We start from the raw sequence: 22,886 nt of genomic DNA on the forward strand, positions 1-22,886 counted from the left end.
CAGCCTCCTTCCAGCAGCCCGGGCTCCCTGCCTCCTCTCCAGGCCCAGCCCTGCTCCCCCAAGCCTTCGTTTTCTGAAGAGACCTACTTTCTCTTCACCCTTTACACAGCTTCAGCGTGAAACCCCTGGAAACCCCTCAACCTGGCAGCCCACCTGTGGCACACCTGCCTTCCCACGTGGCCGCCTTGACTCTCATACCTCAGGAGGATGCTTTTTATTTTAAATTTTATTTAAATGTAGACTATTAGTCAAATGAATGGAAAATCAATAATGAAAAATAGTTTCTTAGGGTTTTCTCCTGGTGCAGAGAACATACCCCCAGCCACGCTTGCCCTGTCGGGGGACGTGGCCCCCTCACTGGTCAGCCCAAGGGGGTCCCCTGAGGCTGTGTGGGTGGTGAGGCCTGTGGACCCCAGCCTGGCCCCCCTGGGCCTGCAGTGCGTTCGGGAGAGACAGCCCTCATAGCCTCGGCTCTGCTGGGGCTCCGCCGGGAGGCCTGCCCCACCTCCTGGCCCATCATAAATACACACGCTGCCCTGCGCAGTCTGGGCGCCTGGCCCCGCGCGGCGCGGCAGCTCTCTGGGCCGTGCCGCCCTGCCCTCCTGCCCTTGCCCCTCCGTGGGCGGCACTCAGGCGGCGGCCAACTGGCCCAGGACGCGGCGGAACTGCTGGGTGCTGTGGCCCAGCTCCTTGACCCGGTCCACCATGTCCTGGGCGGCAGCGGGCGATGGGTACTGCAGGGCGGCAGCCTTGGTGGTCGCCACGATGCCACGCAGCAGCTCGCACAGCAGGTTGCTGTAGTGCGTCACCTGGCTGCGCACGTCAGCCGCCTGGGCCTGCCGTGACAACGTGTCCCCGATGAACACCAGCTTGTGCGCGCTGAGGATGACGAACTTGCTGTGCGCCACGAATATCTTGGGCGGCTGGTTGGTGGCCACGGCGGTGAAGAAGGCGTCCACGGCGTTGGTCAGCGTGGTCAGGTTGGCCTCGCACTGCTCCAGGTAGAAGAGCAGCAGCTGCCGGTCCGAAGGCCCCAGGCCGCCTGGCCGTCCCGGCACCGCAGCCTGAGCCGGCGTCCAGCTGGCCAGGTCGTGCTCTATGGGCCGCGACACCTCTTGCTCCAGCCGCTCGAACTGCTTCAGCTGGGAGAGAGGGACAGCAGGGTGAAAAGCAGGCCGTGGAGCAAAAGGACAAAGCCCAGCGGGAGAGCGAGGGCCCCCGGTCAGAGGCCTGCACTGGCCTCCCCGGCCCCACCCGCCCAGCCTGCCCTCAGACATTCTCCAGACGGCCTCCCCACTCATCTCCAGAGGTGGCAGGCCGTGTGTGTCACGTCTTTGAAAAGACAAAAGTGCTAGAGAGGGGGCCGGTGAGCGGCGGCGGGGTGAGGGGCCGCGGCCTCCTGGTTTGGATGCTGCTGTCCAGCCACCTCAGACGCCATCCCTGGGGGACTGGGAGAAGGGAACGCACTCGACACTTTGTTTCCAACTTCCCATCAATCTCCAAGTATTTCAAAATGAAAAGTTAAAAAAAAAAATTCTCCTTAACGTATGCAGTGTGAAAAGATTCAAATACACGAAGCAGAAAAGAAGAGTTATCACCTAGAGTAACAGGCACCCTGAAATCTGTTAAATCTCTGGTGAATTATCCTTTTAGAACTATACACTGAAGTATTTGCAGATGAAATGATGTAAGGCTTTCACAACAATGTGGTAGACAAGTCGCTGCCCTGAGAATGATGGGCTAGGGAAGCCTGGGGCTCCTTTTCTCCAATGAGTTTACCTAGGGGGTTATTTTCTTCAATTTTATACATGTATTAAATCTCTTACAATAAAAATGTTAAGGAAAAACCAAAAGGTCATAGTACTTGCCTATTTCAGAAAAAATCCCCACCCATAACTAGTGACTATTCTACAAAGGCGTTTTCCTTTAAACACAAATAGTCCCTTTCCCTCTTGAACTAGAAAACTGGAGGGTTTCCCTGGTGGCCCCATGGCTAAGACTGTGCCTCCATCGCAGTGGGTGCAGGTTTGGTCTGTGGTCGGGAAACTAAGATCCTACAAACGGCCCTCCCTCCCTGCCCACAACCCCAGGAAAGTATAAAAACTGGAAACATACAGTGTACTAAGAGTTGACTCATTGGAAAAGACTCTGATGCTGGGAGGGATTGGGGGTAGGAGGAGGGAGGCAGGAGAAGGGGACGACAGAGGATGAGATGGCTGGATGGCATCACTGACTCGATGGTCTGAGTGAACTCCGGGAGTCGGTGACAGGCAGGGAGGCCTGGCGTGCTGCGATTCATGGGTTCGCAAAGAGTCGGACACGACTGAGCAACTGAACTGATATATACATATATTAAATATATATATAGCCTAAAATATATATTAAATATATACACATATTATAACCTACCTTTAACACCCAACAATAATGGGCTGTTCACTTCCTGTTAGTGAGTACACATAAGCCATGTGATAAAAATCCCCACCAGCAGCAGCTCTGGCCTGGATGTTAGCAGTGTGGACTGACAAGTCCTTACCCCAAGCTGGTTCTGACTGGGTGGCTGTGACCAGCCCTGCATAGACTCAGGTTTCAGGCTTTATTTAATTAGCAAACCAGCATGACACTGACCCTTCCTAGCACTTGAAACCCTGACTTTCCCTCTTAGCTGGCTACTTGGTGAAACTCACTTGGTTCTCTCTGGTTAAGTAAATGCTGCCAGAGTGGAGCAGAAGGCAGAGAAGACAAAGCGTATGTCCATTCCTAAGTCAGTGGCGATCCCCTTCAGAGCCAGTCATTAGCATCTGTACCCTGGCTGCACATGTTCTGTGTGCCCAGCACCTCCCAAGCATTATATATTGTTTACTAATTTAATTCTCACACTGACCCCAAGATGGGTATAACTATGTCCCCTACTTTGCAGCTGGGGAAACGTGGCTTTGAAAACCACACCCCAAGTCCCCGGTCTCAGGGTGAACCTGGTGGGCTCTCTCCTAGACCACCCTTCCCCATGCTCAAGGAATGGGAAATGAGGGAAACTTTCTGGGTGATATTTTCTGTGTTGATTTTTTACCAGACTGTATTTTAATTCTTAAAATCTCCATAATCAGAATAAAACTCCCTAAAAACAAATCCCTTTCCTATTCTATGGAAACAAGCCAAAATATGAGGAAAATTCTACGTCCTCAGATAAACACAGCAGTGTTTTTCACAATAAGAAACACTGGGTACAAAGTAAACATTCAACTATAACTGATGCAGGTTAACTTTAAAAACAATTTATGATCAATATTTAATGCCACGGAAACGTCCTGAGATGAAAGCAGATGTAACTGTCTTCATTCACGTCTCAAGCCATGGACGGAGGACCCTTCCAAGGCCGGAGCAGGAATGGAAACCAGCCCCAGAGCATGGCGACTGCCCCTGAGGGTCAGCGGCTTCTTTTTCGCTTTCACACTTCTCCGCGTGTGCTAAGCTACCTGCCACGATGGCTGACAATAACCTACACAGATCCTGCTGACTCATGGGGACAGCTTCGCGGGAGAGCAGAGCGGGGAGGGTCTGGGGAGCCCCGGAGGGTCAGCTAGCAAAACAGACTCTCAAGACGACAGTGCCAGGAGAGGCTGCGAGCCTGGGCGCCCTCACCTGCTGCAGCTCCAGCTGGCCCTTTCCCTGCCGCATGATGTTGCCCTTTTCCAGCAGCTCCTTCTGGGTCTTCTCAAACTCTTCCTTCCCCTGCAGGGGAGACACAGGATGGAGCTGAGCCACAGCGCCCAGGCCAGGGGGTGCAGTGAGGCCAGCGGCCACCGGGGGCGCCGCGGCCACGAGCGGAGTGAGGGCGGGGCTCGGGGCTCGGCAGCAGGGCCTTGGGCCTCCTTCAGCTCCAGCCTTCAGACCGGCACCCGCCCCACGGCCACGCGCCGGCTTGGGGTGAGGACGCGGCGGGCGCCCAACCACGCGGTCAGGCCCCGCCGCCCCGCCCTGCCCCCATGGCGGGAATCACGTCCAGGCCGCCCCCTGGGGTACAGGGTCTGCCCGTCCACCCCTGACCGCTGTCCCTGGGACACCCACTCGGCCGGCACCCGGGCCTCCATTCAAAGGCCCAGCCGGGCCCACCGTCCGTCACTTCGCTGTTCCCCCTCTCCTGCTAGGATCTTTGCTTTTGCTTGCACTTCAGGATTCACCTCCCCAAAAAGGACAAGGCGCAGGCGCCAGACAAGCCCTGCCCTTGCAGGTGACCGGCAGCCATCCCTGGGGGGCGCTGCAGGACCCCTGATGGGGCCGGCGACATGGTCCAAGGGCCTGAGACAGGGAGGGTGGGACTCCAGGGGCCCGGCTGGCCTGGAAAGTGAGGAGGGCCCAGGGGCTCACCAAGACCCTGCCGGGCCCCACGCCTGCCCCTGGCCGTGAAAGCCTGCCGGGGGTCAGGGCCCTCCCCAGGCCGGGCGCACCCACCTGCAGGTGCACGTAGTCATAGTCCTCCATCCAGCCCCCCTCGCCGCTCTCGTACTGCCCGTCAGGAGAGTCCTGGGAGGCAAACTTGGGGGGCGAGGGCAGGGGCCTGGACTGGATGCTGCTGGCCTTGTCGGCGGGGGTGGGGTGCAGGGGGCCCCCCCCCCTCCGGCCCTGGGACAGAGGCCTTGGTCCGTCTGAAGAGCAGCGAGGCGTTGCCATGCAGGAAGGAGGCCAGCTGCTTGGCGTCCTCGGGCACCGCCCGCGAGCAGGCCACCAGGCGGTCCAGGTCTTCGGGGGTGGCCCCCAGGCCTCCCCGGCCGCTGTCGAGGGCCTGGCCGTGGGCCACCAGCGTCTGGTACACATCCTCCATCTTCTGCAGCTGCCGGCTCAGCTTGGCGTGCAGCGTGCGGTCGGAGGTGTGCGTGGCGTTGCCCACCGCGCTGCGGGCGAACTCCAGCAGCTCGTGGACGGCTGCGTGGACGGCGGCCACGGCGGCCCGCAGGTCCACAGCTGGAGGCTCCTGAGGCTCGGGGGGCCCGCGCCAGCCCCCGCACCCGCCTGCGCTGCCTGCCAGGTCCAAGAGGTGGGCCACGGTGGCACTCACGCCCTGCTGCAGGCGGGTCAGGGCCTCCACGGCCACCTCCAGCTCCAGGGGCTCACGGCCCGGCACCGCCGCCTCCAGGGAGGAGGCCGACTGGCTGCTGCGGGTGCTGCCGGTGCTCGAGGCCGACAGGCGCTTGGCATCGGCCGGGGCCTCCCGCTCGGCCGCAGGAGGCACCGAGTACACGCCTGCGTCTGCCGCGCCGCTGCTGGCCGCCTCAGGGGGCAGGAGCCGCTCCCGGGGCACGTCGTAGAGGGCGCTGGGGCCGGGCCGCCGCAAGCCTGGGGGCACGTCGTAGAGGTCGGGGGCCGGGGGCGGCACGTCGTACACCTCCTCAGCCGGCGGGGAGTCCGGAGGGGGCGCGGCTAGGACCAGCGGGTGGCGGGTTGGGTCGAAGGGCTTGGCCTTGGCGAAGGCGGGGGGCACGTCGTAGGTCTCCTCACGCAGCAGGGGGCCGTCGGGCACGTCCTTACTCACCGAGGGAGGGACATCGTACACCTGCGGGCCGAGAAGCGGTCACGGCTGCCCGTCCACCTGCCCCTCCCTGCCCCACCCCCCACCCCGGACCTACGGGTGGACCCAGGCATCTGCTGCGCACACAGCCCGGCGCTCGAGCGCCGCGATTCTTCTTCCTGCAGGTTACGCTTCAGAGCCCGACTCTGGGGCCAGACCAGAGCTCAACCTCCCGGCCCCACCGCTTACTAGCTGTGTGACCTCAGGCGCTGGGTGCACCTCTCTGTGCCTGTACGCTGGCCTAGGAGAGAATGCCCTCACGGGTTTACTGTGAGGACTACACGATTTAATTCTCTGTATAACTGCAAACACTCAGGGAGAGGTCAGCTATCACACCACTACCACCCCCACCATCAGTACCACCACCACCGGGGTATTTTCTTTTCTGTCTCTACTCTTTGTCTCTCGGTCGTATCCGACTCTTTGTGACCCCATGGACTGTAGCCCTCCAGGCTCCTCTGTCCCTGGGATTCTCCAGGCAAGAATACTCGAGTGGGTTGCCATGCCCTCCTCCAGGGGATCTTCCTGACCCAGGTATCCAACCTGCACCTCTTACGTCTCCAGTATTGGCAGGCGGGTTCTTTATGGCAGATATTAATAGGTGGCTGAGCCACCTGCGTGCTGTACTCAGGGTGCTGATGCCCTGGTTTGCCCAGGACAGTCCTGGTTCACACCCGAGGCCCCTTCTAATTATTCATCCTCCTCCTCGCACTCTGAGAAGAGTCCTGGTTTGGACGGTGCATGCTGTGGTTCCCCTGCCATCCCATGTGACCCTCTCAAGAACCTCCTGGAGAACGTCCTGCAGAGGAAGGACCCCTTCCCTGATGAGGAAGCCGAGGCTCGGAGGGGCGCCTGGTTTCCACCCCCGTCACAGAGGTCCTGGAAGCAGGTCTCTGGAGCCCCTGCTCTGCACGCCCCCGCCGCAGGGCGCACACAGTCACACCCAGCACCCTGTGCAGCTGCAGCATCCCCTCCGCGCTCACCGAGTGGTGGCTGGCCGACAGCAGGCCCTTCTCCACACTGGGGGGCACGTCGTACACATCCAGCGAGGGGTCCCGGCCGTTGGGACCCTTGACGGCCATGGGGGGTGTGTCGTATACCTGAGAACAGGAGAGGTTCAGTAATGCAGGGGCCAGAGCCACCTGAGGGCAGGGAGGCAGACCCCAAGCTGCACCCCAGGGCCTCCCCGGCCAGGCCTGGACAGCACAGCACCCCGGGCAGGGGGAGGACAGGACCCCGCCACCAGCCCAGACACCCACCTCCTGGCTGCACTGGCCAGGCAGCAGCCCACGCACAGGGGGCACGTCGTAGATGTCCTGGGGCCCGGGGGCCAGCAGGTGGCGCGGGATGTCGTACTCGTCCTGCTCGGGAGGGGGGGCCTCAAACACGTAGCCCTGCCCCACACGGGTGGGCACTACCACCTGCGGGCAGACAGCCACCCGTCACCTCCAGCCCTGGAGACCAGCCTCCACGACCCCCTCAGGGAGATGCCACCACCTGACGTGAGCAGAACACACGCGAGGGGCCCCCAGAGCAGAGGGTGTGCACGTCCCTCGTAGTCCTCGCCTTCCCGTCAATGAAGCAGCGCGCGAGGACTACAAGGACCCCACTGTTGGCTGACAGCCATCTGGTGTGGCAGGACACAGGAGAGGAGTCCACAGCCCAGTGACTCGCAAGGCTCCAGAGGCGCCTACACGTGGGCTGAGGAGGGGGCCGCCCCTGCCCGGGGTGCCCCTGCCGATGGCGCCTCACAGCAGCGCTGTCCACAGGGCGGCCTGCCTGCAGGGCTGTCCCCACCGAAGGGCCCGGCAGCCACTTTCCGGCTCCAGACGATGGGGGTGGTGGTGCCAGGCGGGAGGAGGAGGGGGCCTGCAGGGGATCCTGGGGGTCAGGGCCTGGGGCCTCCCTGCCCTCCTTGTCCCCCACACCCCTGGGGGATTCCTGGGAAGGGGCCACTGAGAACTCCCAGCGCCCAGAGCCAGTTCTACTGCCAACAGCAGGACAGAGGCTGTTCTGGCAAGTTGTGTGTGGGTGTGAGGAACGATGGAGACCGGAACCAGGAGCCCTGCTCCCACAGCACCACACCCCCGGGGCTGCAGAGACCACCCTCCACAGGACAGGGCCTCGGCCGGGAGGTCTCCCCTCCCGGTGCTCTTCCCTGGGCCAGCTGGCAGGCAGCCTCCCCGTGGGGCACAGGCCCTGCGGGACTGGTGGGCCCCGGATCTGCTGACCAGGCAGGGGCACACTTCCTCCACACAGCTCCCGGCTCACCCCTCTTGACAAAACGCCCTTCTGACCCCTAATCAAACGGAGGTCTGGGACGCGGTGACTCAGGCGCTCCCCACACACGTCCCTGGGAACCGCGGGGCGGAGGCAGGCCTGCCCCGGCGCTCATGCCCAAGAGCCCTGCGCCCCCAAAACCCTGCGCCCCGGGCTTGCATCCCCAGAGCTCTGCGCCCCCAGAACCCCGCGCCCACTCCGCAGCCTGCGCGCTGGGCGTCCCCGGAGCAGCGCGGCCCTTGCTGGTCGGAGGCGCGGCCGGGCGGGGCTCACCCGCGGTGTCCCCGCCCCCGGCGCGTCTGCGGCGGAGCGGGCGGCCCTTCCCTAGCCTGTCCCTCTCCTCCAGCCCCAGACTTGAGTCTCCTCCAGGGCTATTTTCAGCCGCTGGACCCGGCCAGCAGCAGGCCGGGGAGGGGGGGCGGCTGGCGGGACATGGCGGGTCGGCGGGGCCCTGAGGCGAGGCCCAAGGGGACCGCGGGACCAGGGGTGCGCCCCGGCTTCTCCGCGCCCAACAGCACCGCCTCCGCCCGCGCTGATGGGAGGGCCGGGGGCGCGGCCCAACTGGGCCTGCGGCTGAGTCAGGGACGAGGAGCAGCCATGCTGGCTGACAGATGTCTCTGTTAGAGGGCAGAGCAGGCGGCCACGGTGGGGTGGGGGTGGGGGGCTCGTCAGGGAGACCCACGCCCCAGAGAGGAGCCCCTAATCACAGGCTGCCAGCTCCACACCTGAGGCCCCATCAGCAGACCTGGCGCCCCGGGCGTAGGAGACACAATGCCCAGCACACGGCCCACACGCTCCCTCACGCACACATCTCAAGGCGCAGGAGACAGACACGCAGAGGCCGAGAAAACACACCCAACAGCCACGGCCAGACACACATCCACACCACGGACCAGGCAGGTGCCGCAGGGCGCCATCAGGAGACAGAAGGGAGGCTGAAGGCTCCCAAGACCCCAGGACCCGGCAAGCGCCCTGCTGTCTTCTGTCCCAGCCAACCACTGCTGGGCAGCTTGCAATGGGCTTGTTCTGGGCAATGGGCTTGTTCTGGGCAATGGGCGTCACCCCATGCGACCCAGGCCAGCCTGTCTGGCACCTCCGGCCCCAGCCCTACCTAAGAGCCTCAGCTTTCTGTTCTGGGGTGTCGAAGGACGGAGGCCCAGACCTGACATGGGTCCCCCCTCCTGAGGAGCGAGGCTGAGCTGTGTCTGCAGCTCTGACCCAGAGGTGCTCCCCCAAGACTGGCCTCCTCCTCCAGTGCCTCGGCTCCCTAAGCCATGCCCCAGCCCCAAAGGGTGCTGACTCCCGAGGTGGCCCTGACCTGCCCCGAGCCATGCAGGCTGCCCTGCTCCAGGCTGCAGGCAGGTCGCTGTTCCTGGGCGCCCACCTCATCACTCACCTTCTGTTTCCCTAGACCCAAAGGCCCTACCGACACTCTGCAGGGAGAGTCCCCCTCAGTCCAGCCAACCTCCAGCCCTAGAACCAGGGGCCTGAGTTTCCCAGGCTTCTGAAAGCACAGCCTGAAATGTGGGCACAGATGAGCACTGCAGGATGTTTACAGTCTTGCAGTTTGTTACAGAGGCACTCGCCATCAGAAGCCCCTTGGAGCCTGTCCCCCAAAGAGGGGGTGACAGGCAAAACTGGGGGCAGCTGTAATCACGCTTAGGGACCCAAGAAAATGCTTCTGGTATCTAATGCCAGATTTATAACCTCAAAGGCGAAAGTCTGTACCAATCTGGGAAAGATGAGTAGTTCACTAGACAAAATACGGCGAAATCCCCCAGTGAGCCCGTCTCGATTGGGGAAGCTCCTCTCCAGGCCTTCTCATACATCACGTACCTGCCTGTGACAAGCAAGCACAGCTTTCACGACTATGAAGTAAAAGCAGATGCAATCGAGGCTGCCCAGGCCAGGAGCAGCGAGGCTTCTCAGGGGACAGTGAGGTTCCTGGGCCCCCAGCCCAGGGGCCCCCGGGGACACCGGCTCTGGGCAACCCCCTCAGTGGGCACGCAGGGGGAGCTCGCCAGCTGGGGGAACCCAGAGAGCAGTCTACGAGCAAGTTGCGTGCATGGGAGGGAAACAGGACCCACAGCTAAATGCCCACAGCCCGCAGTGGGGCCTCGCTGCGCCTCCGGGGTGGGGGCTTCTACCATGTCTGACTTCAAAGCTGTGCCAGGACAGGCCTGCCTGCAGAGGCTTGGAAAGGAGGGGGCAGGCAGGAAGGGTGCCTGCCCGGGGAGTGTGTGGAATGGAGCTGTGTGGGTGTGCGCGGGTGACTCTGGCATGTCCCCAGGCTCACCAGCCAGTTACCGCCCCCTCACCCCCACCCCAAGCCACCGTGCAGCAGTCCCTGTCTGGGCCGCCCCAGCCCAGCCCCCAGCCTGTCCAGCCAGGCGGCGGAAGGAGCAGGCAGAGACAAGGGGCCTCTGCCCAGGCCTCCCGGCTGCCAAGCTCTGCCCGTGGCAGGTCCAGGGCAACATACACGCTGGACTGCTGCCCAGCTGGCATCTCGGCCCCGGGACCGCAGAGCACAGAGGCCCAGTGCCGTGAGGAGAGTGTCCTCAGACGGGCGGCTCTGGGCAAGACATGCACTCCAGCCCCACTCCCTCCATGGCAGACGGCCCGGGGGTGAGGGGTGCGTGGGCAGGTTGGGGTGCCGCTAGGGTGCTGGGTTCCCGCCTCCCGTGGGCAACAGTGAGAGGCCCTCTCAGGGCAACCATGCGGTCTAGCAGGCAGTGTCCGCCCCTCAGTCCAGGAGTCACGGGCAGGTCACCCTGCGGCTTCTGCAGCTCGCTGCCATGGCCCGGGAGATGGTCGGGTGCCTGGAAGACGAGCTCACCACGAGGGGCCCCTGGGCGCCCCAGCACTCGCTGGCGGGCCTCCCCCAGCCCCCGTCCTGGCCTATGGGCCCCGGGCGAGGTGGCAGAGCAGCAAGATGGGGCAGCCGCGGACTCCGACAGTCTCGGAGGTGCCCACCAGCCCCACACCGCTCACCCCCACTGTGCTACTGGGCAGAGAAGCGTCATTGCCAGCCAGTGCGTCCCTCTGGGATCCTGGCCACTCCGGCCTCGCGCTCCGTGCTCCAATTACCCCCAGCAAGCGCCTCCACTCCCCTTTCCTGGGCTCCCTGCGCCCTCCCCTCTGCACAGAATGGCTTTACCCGGACACGGTTGGGCAGGTCACTCCCACCCCAAACCCTCTGTCCTCAGGAGGGTACCAGGCTCCCAGGGTCCTGGCCTACTCTCAGGCCTCCTGGGCCAGCTCCAACTGCCATGCCAGTCTTAGACAAGCTGTGTCCTCTGCCGGGGACACCCTCCCACTGGGGCTTGTCAGCTGAAGGACACCTCACGGCCCAAGACCAGCTCCATGTCTCCTCCTGGGCAGCTCACCCTGACACCAGCAGACAGGTGAACACTCGGCACTTACCTCCCACCGTGGCCCCAGACCAAACACGGAGCTACTACAGGAACCCCCGTGGTCCCAAAGATCACTGGCTGGGCCCTGCTGCGTCCAGCAATCAGGCCTGGGTGAGACCCCCCAGAAGGGCCGCCTGATCTCCCAGGAGGCCTTACCTTGGCTGGTGGCTTCGTCCCCTCCCAGTGCCGTGCGTCCATGGAGGGCGGCACCTGGTAGACGTCCTGGGCGGGGCTGCCTGGCCCCGGGGGCACCTGGTAGAGGTCGGGGGCTGGGCTGGGGAATGAGTGATGAGGCATCTGCTTGGAGAAGGCGGAGGTCTGCTTGGCCGGCGGGGACTGGAACTGGGGGCTGGGCCCGGGAGCCTGGTAGAGGCCTTGCTGAGTCTTGCTGGGGGTGGGCACCAGGTAGACGCTGTCCGGCTGGGGCGGGAAGGTGGCTGGCACCATGGGTGTGTACGGGGCTGCGGGGGCCAGGAGGCTGGGCTGGGGCGGACCCGGCACAGCCGGCTTCTTGTCGTGCATGCCCACCAAGATCTTGAGGCGGTTCCCAGGCACGATGCCTTGCCGGCCGTGGAGCGAGCAGAGCCACCAGCCGCCCAGGCCCTGTGTGTCCCGCTCCAGCACCGTCATGATGTCGCCCTTGCGGAAGGAGAGCTCGTCCGGGGACTCGGCCACGTTGTCGTAGAGGGCTTTGGCCAACACGTTCTGGGGAGAGGACATGGGGAGTGAGGGCAGAGGCGGCACTGGGCGCCCGCGGCCCGCCCGGCTCCCATCTCCTCCGGGACTGGGGAGGCACGTGGCTCTGGCACCGAGGCATGAACTACACAGGGTTTGGCGGGATCCCCGCGCTTCTGTGCCCACCGCCCCTGGCAGAACAGCCCCGCTGATGCTGGCGCTTCTTCAAACACGCCTGCAGAGTACCTCAAAACCCTCGTGACCGCAGCCTCCACCCACCCTCCAGGATGGCACCCAAGCTACTGAAAAAAAAACCAACCAAATACTCCCGGAGTCATGCTACTGGCTAGACCCAAGGCTGGGGAAGGCAGTGATCATGACAGTAATGGCCACCACGTCCTGCAGAGAGAACAGGATGCACACTCTGCCTGCTGCCCCGCCGGTGCAATCAGCCAGGAGGGAGAGACCAGACAACACACAGGGGCAAAACAGTCATCGTCTGCAGAGCACACGCCATCTGTGTAAAGAGCCCAACAAGCACGAAGGGCCAACCACACGGGAAAGACAGCAGGTAACAAAAGCTGCAAGTTATCAAAGAGTTAAGCAAGCACAGACTCCAGGAGACCTCGGAGGAAGAAAACGCACCAACTGGGCCAAGCTTACTTAAAATGTTACAACTGCAATAAAAATGCCAGCAGAATTTTGGTGGGGAGGGAAGAAGTCAATCAAAGACAAAGAATCTTTCTAGAATTAAGCGGAGAAATAGAGGTTGGCAAATAGGCAGGTTGGTTCTGAAAATGGAAGGCAAAGAGGCACTGTGTTCCTGCCATGAGGACAGGTCACGACTCCGGACCACGACTGGGAACCCCGCAGCGACGGCGAGGGCAGGACCACAACCCACATGCTCACGCACCGCGGGAAAAAAGGTCCATTTGGACACTTGCCTCACGTTACAAAGACCCACCTGTGAAAGGTACGAGCTTAGAGGTGACAGAGGAAACACTGTGGAGACTATCTCTGGGACTTTGAGCTGAAAAAATTATAAAACAAAACCCCAGGAAAAAGGACCACAAAAGCACCAAATCTAAGGTAACAACAACAGGAGCAAAGAGGGAGTCAAGCTCACTGATGTGACCAGTTTCAGCTGGATGGGTGAATCACAGAAAGCTGACAGGGTGGCAGGCCACTAGTGACAAGCAGATCAAACCTGGAGTCTGGAGGGGCTCCGACACATCAGCAGTGAGAAGGCAAGAACACCAACAGAAAACCCACAAAATGCAAAGAGTTCTCTGAAAGGGAGAGCAGACTGGCCAAGACAACCAAAAGACGCCCAGGGCTCCAGCCAGCGAAGCGGGACACGTTCTTGATTCTGCTCTGAGCTCTGGCAGGGCCCGGGGCCTGGTGAGGAACGCCAGCCATGCCCTCCCGAGTTACGGCTGCAGACAGGCGCTCTACGGCCCAGAACACTTTATGCAGATGTCACAGGCACCTACAGAACAACTCTACGCGTTTTTCACAGACACTTGTCCGAGGACAGATTCCAGACACATTACATTTGCACAGGTGCCTCCGGAGGAGGGACAGGAATGAGCCAGGCATCAGGAATGAATGGGGAAAATACAGCAAAACGGGAAGGCATCCGGTAAGGCTGAGGAAGGCCACAGAAGGGTAGCACCGTCCCCCCAGCCCCGCTCTTTACTCCAGCAATTCCCCTTAGGTCTCACAGCCGCCCCAGAACCGCTGACTTGGGGCGCTCCTCTGTTCTCTGTGAGTCAGCGCCCCCGGAGCGGGGAAAATGCTCCACGCAGAGGCCGCAAGGCCCAGCGGCCTGTGCAGGCCTTGGGGTCACACAGGACCCCAGTACTGGCAGACAGCATGCTGATAGGCCCAGAACCTCCCTGGAGACAGAGAACCGGAAAGAGGGCCTGGTTTCAGTCCTCGGCCCCGCAGCGTGCACAGGGGGAGGGCCCAGAGGTGCCCCAGGGGCCCGGCAGGAGGGCCATGGCCAGACCAGCCGCAGCGGGCAGGAGGAAGGCAGCAGGCAGGGGCGAGGCAGCGGGCAGGGGGAGGCAACGGGCAGGGGTGAGGCAAGGGGAGGCAGCAGGCAGGGGTGAGGCAGGGGGAGGCAGCAGGCAAGGGGGAGGCAGTGGGCAGGGGCGAGGCAGCGGGCATGAGGGAGGCAGCGGGCAGGGGGAGGCAGCGGGCAGAGGGGAGACAGCGGGCAGGGGCGAGGCAGCGGGCAGGGTAGAGGCAGCAGGCATGAGGGAGGCAGCGGGCAGGCGCGAGGCAGCTGGCAGGAGAGAGGCAGCGGGCAGGGTAGAGGCAGCAGGCATGAGGGAGGCAGGGGGCAGGGGCGAGGCAACAGGCAGGGGCGAGGCGGCAGGCAGGAGGGAGGCAGCGGGCAGGGGCGAGGCAGCAGGCAGGGGGGAGACAGCAGGCAGGGGCGAGGCAGCGGGCAGGGTAGAGGCAGTGGGCATGAGGGAGGCAGCGGGCAGGGGCAAGGCAGAGGGCAGGAGGGAGGCAGCGGGCAGGAGGGAGGCAGCAGGCAGGAGGGAGGCAGTGGGCAGGGGCGAGGCAGCGGGCATGAGGGAGGCAGCAGGCAGGGGCAAGGCAGTGGGCATGAGGGAGGCAGTGGGCATGAGGAAGGCAGCGGGCAGGGGCGAGGCCGTGGGCAGGGGCAAGGCAGCAGGCAGAGGTGAGGCCGTGGGCAGGGGCGAGGCAGTGGGCATGAGGGAGGCAGCAGGCAGGGGAGAGGCTGCAGGCATGAGGGTGGCAGCGGGCAGGGGGAGGCAGTGGGCAGGGGCGAGGCAGCGGGCATGAGGGAGGCAGCAGGCAGGGGCGAGGCAGCGGGCAGGGGAAGGCAGCGGGCAGGAGCAAAGCTGGCTCCTGCTGAGAGGGCGGGGGCCGCTGCAACCTCCGGGGTGGCGGAGAGCTCGGTGGGACGCAGCAGAGGCCCAGGCCTCACCAGGAGGAAGGCCAGGCCTGAGACCAGCATTGTGCCAGGCCGGCTGGGCGCCAGCCCCTCCTCTGCATCTCCTGGGGCCTGAAGAGTCAGAGCCTACTCTGGACCTGCCTCAGCAGTGGGATCCGGGGCGGGACCACCCGCGTCCACTGGGGCCTGCATCTTGTCCCTTGGATTCATCAGCGGGCAGAGAAGAAAGAAGGGGTCTCCCCCACCTCCACGTTGGCCTCGGGGGCCAGAAAGAGCCCCTCCGAGCCCTGGCATCCTGGGGACTGGGGGGTGGACACGGTGTGAAGGCAGCCGGCTGGGCAGGCAGCCCCAGGACCGCATGCTCAGACTCCAGGCTCAGAGTGTCGGCAGAGAGTGCACCCCTGCAGAGCCGGAGGCCAGGAAGCTGGAAGCCACGGGGACAAGGTCCAGGGAGGTCAGCCCAGGCATGGAGCGGAGGCCCACCTGCACCGAGGGGAGCACCGGGGTTCAGGCCCCACATGGCACCGTCCGCAGCTTGTTAGACCAGGTCAATTATGAACACAAGAGGCGTACGTGATTCCTCAATAAAAAGTCACTTGAACTTGAGAAATGGGGAGAGGATAATGTTTGAGATGATGAGAGGATGCTTTTTCCTTCTGTTTTTCAGAAACTTGCAACTTGTATTTAATAAGCATTTTTTGGTTTGGGAGCTGAAAACCCATATGTCTTGACAAGCTCCTGGGCTCCATCGCAGGATGGGATGGCCCAGGCTGAGGTGGGTCAGAGGGCAGAGGCCTGGGAGGAGCTCCACAGCTCGCTGATCCCCAGATCCCAGCCCCGCCGCCTGCAGGAAGAGCAAGTTTCCCAAATATGGTCTGCAGTCCGCCGGAGCACACTCTGATTCCGTCGGGGTGGGGGAAGAGGGCAGGGGGCGGGACGCCCAGCCCACCCTTCCTCAGCGAGTGACCCCAGAACATGGAGCTACTCGGATGGGTCCCCTCAGCCCCTGCCCGTGACCACAGGAAGTGCCAGCAGAGTGAGTCACAGGAAAACCCCTCCAGCCAAAGGGGGCGGGTGCAGACAGGGGCATGCCTCACAGACGCCCCCCACCTGGAGGAGGGCCGCCGGGGGTGGAGGGCCAGCAGAGGGGCTTCAGGCAGTGCTAGCCTCAGGTGCTGGAGAGCTCCACCCGGGGCCAGGGCCAGCAGGAAAAGGGGACGGGGTGAGAGTCTCCCCCAGGCCAGGAGGGCACCCAGGGAGCTACTGGGCCGCTGCACCCAGGGAGGCCCAGTCACAGGCGGTGTGAGCGCGTGGAGCAGTTGGGCCCTATCCCGCAGGCGACCGAGCTGGGCTGCGCAGCGCCTCCTGGGTGGGCACACGGCAGCAGGCGCCTGGTACTGGGAGCGCCTCAGCCTGCGTCAGCTGGTGCCCCCCCGCCCCACCCCGAGCCCTAGGGGCGGACTTGCCACGGTCCGGGCACTGCCGCGCGCCAGCTGGCCGGGCACCACCCCGGGGCCTCCCAGCCGCTCCAGCTGCTCCTCACGCCCCCCCTCTCCGGTCTGAGCAGCAGCACCAAGACCCACCTGGGTCTGTCCTCCGCCCACTGCTGGGGACCCCAAGCAGGCCCCACGGCCTCTCTGAGCACCCGGACCCCTTGCGTTCAGAGGGCGAGCCTGGTTTCCCAGGACGCTGCTGTTTAATGAGAGGCTCGCCTGGCCAGGTGCTGGGCCAGCCTCAGCAAGGCGGTGCAAGCCTAGCTCAACCAAGAAGACATACCACGGTTTGCCAGGACAGGGCGAAGAGTGGGACACAAAACTACCGTGACAGGGCCACCTCACAGAGGCCAGGCTGAGGGCCTCCCTAAGAGGGACATCTCAGGCGACTCACGAAGGGCGAAAACCAGGCGCCAGGAAACCGTGCGGGAAGGGCGTGTGCACAGAGGGCACACGGGGCATGGCCGTGACGCGGGGCAGGCGGGCGGGGCACCAGGGTCGCGGCCTGGACTGGCAGGCCGCCTCAACAGGACGCAGGAGGGCCCGCAAGCGTGTCCAGCATGGCACACTGTGGGAGAACAGGCAAGACCCACCACTCCGGAGCACTCCTGCACTGGACGTGTGCCCAGGCCTGGGTCCTCGCTCCAGGCTGAAGAGGGGCCTGTCCACCCAGCACCTGGCCCGCCAGCCTCCATCACCGCCGGGCCTCACAAGCCCCAGGGGCGCACAGCTGAGCCCCGGGGAAGAAAACCGCACCCAGCCAGCCAGCCTCCATCACCGCTGGGCCTCACGAGCCCCAGGGGTGCACAGCCGGGCATCCAGGAGGGCACAGCACCCAGCCCACCAGCCTCACAAGCCCCAGGGGAGCACAGCCAGGCCCCGGGCCAGCCTCTGTCACTGCCAGGCCTCACGAGCCCCAAGGGTGCACAGCCAGGCTCCCAGGAGGGCACAGCACCTGGCCCGCCAGCCTCCATCACTGCCAGGCTTCATGAGCCCCAGGGGGGCACAGCCGGGCCCCCAGGAGGGCACAGCACAGGGGCCCACCCGCGTCCAGGCACCACGCGGATGGCAGCCGCCGCCTCTGGCCCCACTCCTGACCTGGGGAGCCCCTCGCTAAATCCTACTCCTTCAGGATGCCACTCGGGTGTCGCCACCCCCCGGAAGACTGCCAGGTTCTCTCCTGGGCACCCACCACCCGGTGCGCCCTCCTTGAGGTGCCAATCGACATCCCTCATCACTGCCCACTTCATGTCCCCCAACCTGGGCATCCAGGATGGCAGGGGGGAGGGGGTCCTGCCCTCTCAGCAGGGGACCCCCGCACAAGCAGGGCTGAACCTGGGGCTGCTGACCTGCCGGGCGCAGGAGGGGGCGGTGCCCTGGCCTCCCTGGGAGCCACCCGAGGAAGCCAGGTCGGCCCCCTGACACGGCCTCACCCTAGAGGGAGGGGACAGAGGGGCACCCCCAGCCTGAAGCAATACTCCCTGGCCAACGGCTTGCGATCGGCGCACCCGGGACAACGGCCTGGTTGTTGCACGGGGAGCTGAGAGGCTGTCCCACAGGCCGGCCTGGGGTGAGAATGGCCCTCGTTGTGTGTGCCAGACCCACGGGCCCAGGGCGCGGAGCAGCTGGGCCACGGTCGCCACTGGGCACGCGCCCAGGAGATCGGTGCCCAGCGGACGGGTGTGCCCCCCACCTGCTGCCCCAGGGAGTCTTGGGTGTGCTCTAGGTGTCCCCAAACCCGGGCTCGGGGGTGGCGCTACCTGGCGGCTGAGAGGCTCGCAGCGACGACCTGATGACACAGCTCTTCTGCACAGTCAGTATCTCCTCCACCCCGAGACACCCGGGCTACACCCATCCTACAGACGGGGAAACTGAGGTGCGCAGCCGTTACCTGATCTGCCAGCGTCGGGGGCAGGACGTGGCAGAGGGGCCCCGAGCTGGGTGGCAAAGCGCAGCCAGGAGGCCCCAGGGCACTGGCCAGGTCCACGAAATCCGGGGTGGAAAGTTCACAGGCCTTGCTCACCCCCCATCCCTGCCTGACACACACCCAGGCCCCGAGCACAGAGCCCCACACACGGCACTCACTTGGCAAACACTGGTTCTCTTCATACACGGCCGTCTCAAATGTGGGCCAAGTTTATTTCTGGGGTATTCTGTTTGCTTGTCCCAAGGAGACCCTGTGGCCAGCGGATACAGCCAAAACGTGTGTGTGCCCCCGTCGCAGCCCACACCCACAGCTCACTCGGGCCCTGGGACGCCCCCAGGAGGGCTGCCCCATGCCCAGGGCCCTGACAAGCCCCCGCTCTGCTCCGGGCTGGGGGGTTCAGGAGGGCAGCGCCTCACCTTTCCAGGGGTCCCCACACCCTCATCTCGGATGGAACTCCGGAACAGCTGGCCTTGGTGTCACCCAGGACAGCTGAGAGTTCAGGGACTGGGCTCAGGTCTTCAGTGCTCAGCCTGAGAAGCATGGGTGAGACCCTGCGCCAGAGCCACCCTCGGGGAACAAGGGAGGCATGCCCCTTTCCCCGCCTACTGGGCAGCGCCCAAGCCCCAGACGCAGAGCAGGGGCTGGGTGCAGGTCTTCAGCCCCAGGCCCTGACCCCAGCAGCCAGAATAGGTCCACAAACACAGACTGGAAACCCAGCTGTGGGGAGTCATGGCCAGCAGTTCCCTGAGACCAGCAGGTGCCCTGACCTGGCCTTGGTTAACAGTGGCAAGAGCAAAAGCCTCCGCATTCAGGTCCTGGGCGGGAAGCAGGCCGTGGGCAGGGTGTCCCAGGCACGGACCCTGGCGGCTGGGCAGGGAGGGTCCTCGAGCCGCAAACATGGCCTGCAGCCTCCAGCACACCAGATGGTGGGGAGAGGCGGGCCTGGCCCCGGGCACTGAGGAACCCCTGGGGAGGGACGAGAGCAGAGCCCACTGTCCCAGAGCCCACCTACCTCCTGACAGCTGGGAGTGGTCCTCGCGCCCTGAGCCCCGCACCACTGCCACCCGCCCAGGGAACTGACCCAGACCCCAGACTCACTGGGACAGACTGGCCTGCTCAGTCTCAGGATTTGGCTTCTTGGCAGAGGCCAGCACAGGCTGACCTTGAGTTCACGGACAGCATCAGGCCCTGGGAAGCCACCATGGCCACCCTCCAGGTTTGCCACTGGAGGGGCAGAGACAGAGGCACAGCTCAGGTGGGGCGGCAGAGGCGTTGTTCCTTACAACGCCTTGGTTTCCCCACCTCGGCGTTCAAAGCCCCCTCTCCAGTCCTAAATGGTAACCCTCAGTAGCCCTTAAAGCAGCACCACTTGCTTCAGCAGGAGGAGGGAGACACACTGGCACAAAGAGCAGTTCTCCAGCTCAAAAAAGGTCCCGAGCCCTGACATCTAGGGTGCATGCTGGAAAAGGGGTCTGAGATGGGGCCCAGCCCCTCCACCCTGAGCCTGTTCCAGGCCAGCCAGTACTTCGTCCCTCTCCCCAGGCAGAGATGGGAGCAGGTCAAGTCAGGGGCTCTCCCGCCTGCCCCCTGGAGGGAGACCACCCTGGAGCTCCGTACTTGGGGCCTTCAGGGCCCAGAGAGGAGGAACTTGGACAGTGTCTTCCCGGAGAATGACCCAGTGCCCGCCAAGCACTGTCCCCACCCCCTTCCACCTGCTGGCTGGTTCTAGCTGCCCCAGCCAGCTGTGGGCTCCTGGGGGACGGAGGAGAGCTCTCCAGGCTGAGAGAAAACGGGTGCTGGGACCCCTAAAAGAATGACGGAGGCCAGGTGGGGGCCACTAAGGCACAGTGTGGGAGCCAGTGAGAGACCCCCACAGAGCTGGCAGTCCCCCCAGTCCCAGAGTGAGGGGAGCACATGGACGAGCTGGGCCACACCAGGAGACTACGCCCTGGGTCAGCTCTGAGGACAGTAACGTCCCTCTCTGGCCTCAGTGCCCGCACCTGCACCTGGAGGGAGCAGTGGCCTCTCTCACTCGGGCAGGACGCCCAGGGCACTGCCCTCACTTCAGTTCCTGCCCAAGCCTGGGCAGACGGGGCAAGCCCGCAGCGCAAGTGTACAGCTCTCTGGAGCTGAGGCTGACCGTCCTGGCAGAGTTGGAGACTGCCCTAGCCTGCCTCCACCCTGCAACCACTGGACTCTCCCCTCGCTGAGGTCAAGTGGGTGGCGGGTGCCAGTGCCAGAAGGGCTTGCCAACAGCTCCTCCCAGACTCTCTTCCCATCGGGCTCCACCTGCACTCAGGCCCCTCTCCTGCTTTTCCAGGCCTGTTAGCCCTGACGTCCCTCCACGCCAGCATCAGCTCCCCACCCTGGAAAGGAAACGGTCATGGGTGGGGGGAGATGAGGAACACCTCCGGGCCTGGCTGAAACCGGCACAGCAAACCCGGACAGGACCTCCCAGCTGAGAGTCTTAAGGCTGGGGAGAAAACAAGCTCCCTGTTCTCAAGACCAGCTAGAGATGGGAGACCCCAACATCTCCCCGGACTCTAACCTCTCACGCTCCCCTACCTCCCCCAGGCCTTGGCAAACCTCAGTTTCTCCGAAACCGTCACCACCACCCGGGGCTCTGCCGAGCGCAGCAGCAACCCGGGCACCTAAGCCCGGGCTTCGGCCACCCGAGCGGCGGCCGCGCCCCTCCCGGCTCGCAGGCTCCACCAGCGCAGACGAGGGACCGGGATGGGACCGCCGCGTGGGGTTGGACTGCCCTGTCCACCGTCCAGCTCCCACAACGCTTTTGCAGCGAACGAAGGCCATAACTGGAGCCCGCCCCGGATCCCGGAGTCCAACGCTGGCGACCGAGGTTAATTATTAACTTCTCCGCAGACCACGCACTTGGTCCCGGCGCCCTCGATCCCTAGCCTGGGGCAGGGGCAACCGTCCCCCCAAAACACACGGAGCACCACCCCGCCTCCTGGAAATTCACGGCCCAAGGGGTCGCTGCTCCAGGCGATGGAGGGGGGGGGGGGCTCGGAGACCCGGCTCTCAGGCCCAAGGTCACCCGGCAGGCGCGGCCGGCAGGCGGGAGCGGGCCTCCGGCCAGCTACTTTCCCGGATCCAGGAACTTCCCTGCGGCCCGCGGCGCCCGAACCCGGTCCTTCCAGCAGCCCGCGGGCGCGTGGGGGCTGCGGTCCCCCACAGCCCTGGCCTTCGCGAGCCCGGGCCGGGCAGAGGGGGTTCCCAGGACCCCGGCCCCACGCCCCCGCGGCGGCCGTTCCCAGGACCCACGGGTCCGGCAGGAAATGCCGCTCACTTAACCCCTCCCCGCCCGGGCCCGCCGGGTCCGCCCGGGCGCGGGCAGGGCCGGGGGGCCTCGGCCGACGGCCCCGGCTGCGCGGACCGCGCCCCGGCCGAGCTCACCAGGTAGTTCATGGTGTCCGGTGGGCCTGGGCTCCCCCCGGGGGCGCACAGCGAACCGCTCGCGCCGCGCGCTCGCGGGGTCCCGAGCGCCCCGAAGCCGCGCGGCTCCCGGGCCCCGGTCCGGCCGCCTCAGCGCCTCCCCGGCCACTGCCGCCGCCCAGGGCCGGCCCTCCTCGCCCCGCCCGCCGCCGCGCCCCGCTCCGTCGCGCCCGGCCGCGCGCACCCATTGGCCACTCGGGCCCCCATGCAGATGCCCCGCCGGGCCGGGGGCGGGGCGCCGAGCAGGGCCCGCCCCGCCCCGGCCCCGCCCCCGGCCCCGCCCCCGGCGCCGGGGCTGCGCGGCGCTCCGGGAACCCGCCCGCCCGGCGCTCCGGGAACCCGCCCGCCCGGCGCCCCGAAGGCCTGTGCCTGCCCTCCACCGAGGGCGAGCGCGCACCTCCTCAAAGGCCGGGGCCTTCCTCTTCCGGGAAGACTGCCGGGATTGCCCTCCCGCCCTGCGGCCGTGGCAGCCCCGGAGGCGCCAGCCTTCCCCGCCTGCCAGCGAGGGTCATTTCACTCGCGTCCATCCAACAAGTCCGACTCAGATCTGCACCCGGAGGAGTATGTCCCAGCTGGCAGAAAACTAAGATTCCGACCACCACCTCACCGACTCTGGTCAGGCCTGTGGTGTCAAGAGCCCCAGAATGTGAAGACACGGCAAGGACGCCGGGGAAGGCAGGGAATCCGGGGACGGCAGCTGTCTCCGTGGGTAATGCGGGTAGTGGAGGCCCGGAGCGCATCGTGTTCTAGAAGCCACAGTGTGCAGGAGGCCCCAGCGCACCGGGGACAAGAAGCTTGCCCATTTACCCCTTCTCCGAACTGAATCCAGCTTCCCTAGTGCTGCCCCAGGACCTCTGCCCCCACTCAGACCCCTCAGTCAGCCCTGTGCAGGGCTGACTCCTCTGGCCTAACAACTCCCCTGTTTCAGCAGCAGGAGCTGGGAGGGATGCTGATGGGAATGACCGGGAGGGAGAAGCACTGGAAAGCTGACTGCAGGGCACCATGGTTCTGAACTTCCCCTTCCCAGCAGACAAGCTGTGACCGTCCCTGAAGGTGGTCCAGGGCTGCACGCAGGGAGATCTAGGAAGGAGCCAGCTCCAGACCTGGACGCTCCCGCGCCTCACATTTGGGGTTCTCCCACAGGCTG

At 64.6% G+C, this 22,886-nt stretch overlaps 1 protein-coding gene across 1 annotated transcript; it reads right to left on the minus strand.

Annotated features, from left to right (window-relative positions):
- Window positions 1–208: 208 nt before the first annotated feature.
- Window positions 209–21,837, minus strand: BCAR1 (BCAR1 scaffold protein, Cas family member). The gene is given in 8 exon segments (XM_052655469.1): window positions 209–1,142; window positions 3,643–3,732; window positions 4,453–4,614; window positions 4,616–5,551; window positions 6,550–6,666; window positions 6,826–6,987; window positions 11,416–11,964; window positions 21,701–21,837. Coding segments are annotated over 8 exon segments (2,541 nt in total). The 5' UTR covers window positions 21,713–21,837; the 3' UTR covers window positions 209–629.
- Between the last annotated feature and the right edge of the window lie 1,049 nt (window positions 21,838–22,886).

Source organism: Budorcas taxicolor, chromosome 18, assembly GCF_023091745.1.
Source record: "Budorcas taxicolor isolate Tak-1 chromosome 18, Takin1.1, whole genome shotgun sequence".
In the NCBI taxonomy this organism is placed as follows: Eukaryota; Metazoa; Chordata; class Mammalia; order Artiodactyla; family Bovidae; genus Budorcas; species Budorcas taxicolor.